This window comes from Quercus suber, unplaced genomic scaffold (assembly GCF_002906115.3).
Source record: "Quercus suber isolate HL8 unplaced genomic scaffold, Cork oak 2.0 scaffold_262, whole genome shotgun sequence".
Classification (NCBI taxonomy): Eukaryota; Viridiplantae; Streptophyta; class Magnoliopsida; order Fagales; family Fagaceae; genus Quercus; species Quercus suber.
In genome coordinates this window covers 23,013-29,971 of record NW_027069718.1, presented here as the reverse complement: position 1 = coordinate 29,971, position 6,959 = coordinate 23,013, and the positions used below count along the sequence as shown (strand labels likewise).

Genomic DNA, 6,959 nt, shown 5'->3' with positions numbered 1-6,959 from the left:
ATAGATAAACAAAGTTAAATTAAAGGTGTCCCTAGTCTAGCCTTAAAAAAAACATGCATTCTCCATCAAAAGGGTTTCTAAAGAAAACATCATATATTATAAGAATCTCTTCTTATTCTTTGTTTTACATTGAGGGTTTTTTTTTTTTTTTCTATAAATCATTTGAACATCAATGGCTAAATGTATGTTTTATTTTCTTAATCTGCTTTAGAAGTTTTGCCAACAAAAAAAAAAAAAAAAAAAAGGAATTTGGTTCTCAGGTGGCCATGGAGGCTCGGTCCTACATAGCCCCCAATCTTTCTAAATTCAAAACACCTATGTCATTTTATGACAAACCCAATCAATGCTATTCATAGATAGAAAAATAACAAGTGATATTGCTAGCAGATTTACAGATATTTACCATTGTTCAGTTCTCTATATATGTATTCGCCATTTGAAAGTAAATAGTAGTCGCCTATAATTTACATGCAGTTCTCATAGTATTAGTAAACATTGGGGTTGGTCTACACATCTCTTTTTTTTACGAGTTCTACATATCTTCAATTATCTGTTATATTACAATTTTTTTTTTTTTTTTGGAGAATCTGTTATATGTCAAAAGTCTACTTACTGTTTCTCAAAAAAATAAATAAATAAATAAAAAATAAATAAAAGTCTACTTACAACATACTGTAGTTGGATTTCGTAGCAAAATAAATTGTTCAGTTTAAAATAATTTTACATACGAATTTGTATATAACAAATTGTGTGTAACAAACATAGAAACTGAATCACATATGGGCCCAAAAGAGCCCTGACCCCCTGACTTGTATAACTGGATCCCTCCGTCCAAAATCAGCCCAAACGGATCAACATTCTGCACAAAGCATAAACTGCACTGACTGGCTAAGCAGCGTTGATGTTTTGAAATTTGAAGGACACATAGAGAGTGACTGTTACTGTAGGACTAAATGAAATTTAGAAAGAAGAAGAAGATGGAAATGGAACGAAGAAAGAGATCATAAACTGGAGATGAAGAGGGGGGAATCTATAGTAGCATTTTTTTATTTTTTGAGAAGAAAGCATACAAGAATTATACCATCAAAAAGAGTAAGAATTTCAAATTCCTAACTAAATAAGGGTGGCCTAAGTCTAAACTAAAACTTGAAATTTAAATATTAGGAACTGAGATAACATGCACATGATTCGATCAAATTCAACGAAAATCTCACCAATTTTGTTGTACTTATCCAAGGGCTCTATCCTGATTTTCTTAAACGTTTGGAAAAGAAAACCTTAAGCTTTTGCAGGAAGTTGTCTCATTTCTTATGTTCAATATGCGTGAAGTTCATGTAGTTTCTCTATTACTTCAGACATTTAGCATAATGCTCATCTCCATTTAGCATGATACGCATAAGGGGGAGAGGTACCACCTCCCTGATTTTCAAGAAGGTCGAGCACAAAAATATCCAGAGAAAAAATTTAATTATCTTCATTCATCACTTTTGATCTCTTCTTTAAATGAACCTGAGATGAAACTGGTTCAGAACAATATAAAAATATCGATATGTGAAATTCATCCATTGTAGGACTTCTTTTGTTACTAATGTTATAAATTATCATTCATATTATGGTAAATTTTTTGTCATTATCTAGTTGATTATTTGTTATATATAATTACCATTATCATTATGGTATTTTTTGGTAACTCTAATTGATAGCTTTGATTAAATATGTATCTTAATTATTATATAACAAACTTGATGGTAAATTTTAGCTAAGCCAAAAAAAAAAATTGTTATTGTTGTTGTTGTTGTTGTTGTTAAATATTTGTTTTTTATGTTTAGAAGTCATTTTGCATATTCAAACATTAAAATAAGGTTAAAATTACACATAAATTTTGTTCTATAGTGTTTTCAACACCTATAGTTTTTTCTTATCATACTTTCAGTAATAAGCTTTCAGGAAAAAATTAAAAAAGTTGTTTTCAAACAGACCTTTAATATAGCAGTCAGAACTAACCATTTGAGAACAGATTTATTGCAATAAATCATCCTGGAACATAACATATGAACATTATAATTTGAGTTCGTGTTTTCAATTACGTTCTCACGGTTTAACAACATAAAAAAATATATAAAAAATAAAAATAAAAAAACTAGTAATAGACATAGTAGGAAGCATTATTAATTTCATGTATCCAATATAGATAACATGCTGCAGGAGGCAATTGAGGAAGCTCTAGTTGTAGCCATAAATGAGTACATATTGTGCTTATTTTACCCATAAATGAGGAAGCTCTAGTCTTTAAAGCTCTCAAAAGTTTTATTTTACATAAACACATTGTGCTTATTTCTCCAAAAAAAAAAAAAAAACGCAAGCTATAATCTTTCTTCCAAGCTATTCGTGGGTAAGATGAGCATCGATATCTTTTGTAACACCAATCGCAAATTCAAGCATTGTGTTTGATTCAGGATCATCGACATTCAGTTTCTCATATTCCAAAGTCCAGCGGACCAAGCTCCCCTCACCCTTTGGAGTGGCTTGAACAACGAATTTGAAACTCTTGTACAACTCCATGAGTATTCCTCCAATCACCTTGAAAGTGACTGAATGATTTTTGTCATCAATGGCTTCCATTACCTCCTTAGACATTACAGCTTTCCCATCTGCCACCGACTCAAACAAAAACAATCAATTGTACAAACATCAAAACAAGAAAGACAAGATATAAACACCACCCTCTTCATTATATTTTTTTTTTTTGGTAAAGTCTCTTCATTATAGTTTACTAACTATATTTTGCTGCTTTCTGTCTTATCACACGTGAGACATTTTTTTATTTTACCTGGAAGGAAAAGCATGTATTAACTAACAAACAGCATTACAAAAGCACGTATCCAATGGTAGTTGACAAGTGAGAACACAAAATTCTCAAAAACCTACAAAAACCCACTTCGAGACAATGAGCAACAAAGTTCCTTTCCCTAGGAAACCTAAGCAAAACTACGTTACAATCTGACTTCTGTCAATCAGTGCTTTAACGTGCTCTACGAGCTGAAGATCTTTCCATTTTACCTACTTTTTTTTTTTTTTTTTTTTTTTTTTTGAGGAACCAATTTACCCACTTGATTCGCCCATTTTCTGTCTCAATTTAAGTTTTTGCATCTTCTCAAACACTACTTGTAAATGCATTGTCGAGACTCGAAAGTAAACTAGTACGTTAAGTGGGGATGGAAGATGGGCCGGCCTAGTGGGGTTTAGGAGAAGCGAGTGTGGACACAGTAGTAGTGAAAAATGTGGACAAGGGTGGAACTAGGTTCATGCTAAGTTAAAACAGGAGAGGAAGGATTGGCTTTCCAGGATTGTCGGTTGAAGAAACGAGCTTTTGGTAAAGATGGTGGAAGGCTCAGAATGGAGAAAATATAGTGGATTGATTCAAATAAGTTGCTTGATTTCCCTCTCCCTGGATGGATTGATTCAATCAAGTTTCTTGATTCAAAATATCTTGTTGAGGCAGGCCTAAACATATTCTGCTCCTCGTTAAACAAGTAAAATACTACAATTGATAAAGTATATAGTATAACACATATGCGAGAGTAATTCTTATATTCTAAAATGGTACATTAATATTAATTAGTATCAAAAATATTATATTATCCTTGGGCAAAATAATTCATATGTTTTCATGCATTCATTTCCAAAGGCAAAAAATAAAGATTAAAGAAAAATCCTTGAGAACCCAAAAAAAAAAAAAGGATTAATCGATGACTAAGGCAGTGAGAGAAAAATATAATATTGATAAAATGTACACGAAAAATAGTGTTTCCTATTAGACTTTATCAAAACTATTCAATATTATGCTTTACTCACTGAAAATATATACCAACGAGCAAATGGCCCTCTGATTTCTTTTTTTTTTTTTTTTTACTAATATTATTATTGATAAAATTAGTAAATTAAGTTGGAAAATATAAAATAAATAATATGTTTTCCAACCATAAAGTTCAAGAATTTTATAATTAAGAATGCATAATTATTAATAAGTTTAATCCAAATATTTATTTACAAAGAACGAGAGAGAGAGAGAGAGAGAGAGAGAGCCTTGGACCTAGTTGATTTCATTGGGTAGCATTGAGGATCTAGATGCAATATTGCATCAAGTTGATAACTGTTATCGGTAATGCATTCAATATGGTAGCAGCACTTGAGTTGGCATATTAATCAACTAAAATTTTCTTCCTTTTTAAAAGAGGGTTATAGGTATGGGCTAGTTGACTATTTTCATTTTTTTATGTCTTTTGGTCAATTTAATTTTTGAGATGAAATAAACTGTAATTTTTGAAATTTAACTTCAAATAATAACTATATAATATAAAAATTTTACAAATATATATATAATAATAATAAAAAGTAGGGGCCAAGGGACATAGCCCCTATTGTTCCAAATGTAATTTTGTCCTTGTATTTATGGTTGAACTCTATTGTACATTCAGATTTAATTAATTAAAGTTTTAATAAAAAAAATTCCTGTCTCTTTTCCAATGTATTCTAGAGTTCTTCTTGGGGATTCAAAGGTTATTCTCTTAGAGAGAGAGAGAGAGAGAGAGAGAGAGAGAGAGAGAGAGAGAGAGAGAGAGATCTTTTAATCGACCAAGGGATTTTTTTAAAAGAAAAAATATTTGAAGTTGCTATAGTGCTCTCTTCTTCAATAAATTTACTATAGAAACTCTAAAAAGAAAAATAGAGTTAGAAAGGTTGTTAGAAGGTAATTTTTGTGTGTTTACTCTCTAATAATGGCTTTAAGGAACTTATTGGATATGCTCTTGTTCAGCTGTGGAATTTTTTAAGAAGAGAAAATGGGTCAAGAGAGGAACTTTAGTAACTCAAAATTATTTTTTACATTTTGGAGAAACTGTTGGAGCAGATTTTTGTGGGTTTGTTCTTTAACAAGAAGTTGACAATGACTTTAAAGAGCATAATTTAAGACTACCAAAACTTAAAATTTAAATATTTTATTAATAACATAATTATTGATATTTAATTATCTTAAAATTTTATATGCATAAAAAAATATAATATAACAGTGAACTTATCAAAATTCAAATCCAATATAAATATATAAGAGAAGTTTAAAAATTTTCCTTTCAACTTTCAATCCAAACATAAACGGAAAAAATTAGAAATCCTTGGCCAAACATTATTCTTGTCCAAAAAAAAAAAAAAGTAAACCCCTTCCATTTATTGATTTTTTTTTTTCGATTTAGTTTCTAGAAAACTAATTAAAAATATATATATATATAAAGATATGTCAGCTTACCCCAACAACACATTACAATTCCTTTCTTTCTTTTTTTCCCACCAAGTCATCAACCCAATCTATAGTAAATCTTAGACATACACAGTTGATCGGGCTAGCTATAAGCATTTGTAAGGGCAAGTATTACATAAAATGTTAAAAGTGTTCAGGAATTCATAAGACATGATCAACAAATATTGATTGACTTACCGAAGATAAAATACCAGCAAACGACACAGCCCTCTTGTCCCCATTCACCTTCAACTAAATCAACACTTTGTATAAAGTTAGGGCAAAATTTCGGTGCCTCAGCTACTCGCTTACTGTTAACCTCATAAAACTTATATGCAGAGGCCTTGATCTCTATTTCAGCTTCTACCTTCCCAAATAGAGACATCTTTTCAATGTATCTTGGAACTCACTTCTGATCCTCTAAAAAAATTAAAAGGAAGAAAGAGAGATATTAATGGCTCATTTGGTTAATTTCGACAGAGATAGTGCATTTTATAACATGTGAGACTTAAACGAGTTGAGTGAGTTAATTAATCGGTGTGGCGAGTAAAAGTCACCAAGTAGTGTTCTGTCACATCAAGGAAATTACATCTAGTCCTTCTTCTTTGAAGATGGCTGGGACTTTTCCTATTGGCTAGCCCCAAAGTCATAACTGAAGGGGGAGACCATTACCGAGATAGCGGTCAAAGGTGGCACAACCATATTTGACCATCTTTTTTTTTTTTCTTTTTTTAAATCCAAACATTTTGACATTGGTATTTTTCTAAATCCGGGGGTAGCTATTTCCTTTCTATTTTATTTTGAACCTGTTTTAATTGTATAAGACTATAAGTTATTGAAAGTAGCATGCTAAGAATCCTAAAATGACTAAATTGATATTTAGTTATAAATAACATTTTGACATTGGTATTTTTTTTAATTCCAGGGGTAGCTATTTCCTTTCTATTTTATTTTGAACCTGTTTTAAGTGTATAAGACTATAAGTTATTGAAAGTAGCACGCTAAGAATCCTAAAATGACTAAATTGATATTTAGTTTTAAATAACATTTCAAGGGAAAAAAAATCTTTTTTATAATTGTCATCAATTTTCCTTTCAAAAAAAATTTAGCAAAAACCGTCTCTGTTGTTATCATTTTCATATATGTGTTTTAGTAGCGTTTTTTGCTACTACCAAGAAACTTATTGAGATAAATGAAACCTTATGATCAATAATATGTATGTATATTAAAGGATCGGAGTTTTCAAGCATTATTTGTTAGTACATTTTAAATTAAATTACATTAAAATTTAAATTAATTGAAACTTAATAAAAATATGAGTTATAGTAAAGTTTGTTAAAGAAAGAGTAAACTTGTATATAGTGTGTGAGAGTGAGTGAATTTAACAATTTTCCTAAACACTTGAGAGATTCAATGTATTAGTTTAAACAACATGCTTTTTAACATTTTTTTTATTGTTCTGACCAAAACATCAATACTGAGCAAAACACCTAAAAAGTTCCAGATACAACCCAGCATTTTATTTTTGTACATTTTAAAAGAGTACGACACTGGTACGATATAAATTGACTTCCTTGATTGGTTCACATCCAAATCCACTAGTACTAACATTATATTATTATCTACCATTAATAATATGTCACCTTACTAATTGTGAAAATTATTG

At 30.1% G+C, this 6,959-nt stretch overlaps 1 protein-coding gene across 1 annotated transcript; it reads right to left on the bottom strand.

The window, feature by feature from the left end:
- Positions 1-2,144: 2,144 nt before the first annotated feature.
- Positions 2,145-5,765, bottom strand: LOC112030441 (MLP-like protein 43). The gene is made up of 2 exons (XM_024063130.2): positions 5,492-5,765; positions 2,145-2,651 (listed from the first exon to the last, which is right to left on the bottom strand). Exons 1-2 carry the CDS (start codon positions 5,676-5,678, stop codon positions 2,383-2,385), a joined length of 456 nt encoding a protein of 151 aa, XP_023918898.1. The 5' UTR covers positions 5,679-5,765; the 3' UTR covers positions 2,145-2,382.
- Between the last annotated feature and the right edge of the window lie 1,194 nt (positions 5,766-6,959).

What these genes read in the sequence shown, in the direction of transcription:
- LOC112030441 (XM_024063130.2), bottom strand. Translation starts at nt 5,678, where the DNA reads ATGTCTCTATTTGGGAAGGTAGAAGCTGAAATAGAGATCAAGGCCTCT. An exon ending in TTGCTGGTATTTTATCTTCG is followed by an intron (nt 2,652 to 5,491) that starts GTAAGTCAATCA and finishes AGTCGGTGGCAG; the next exon opens with ATGGGAAAGCTGTAATGTCT.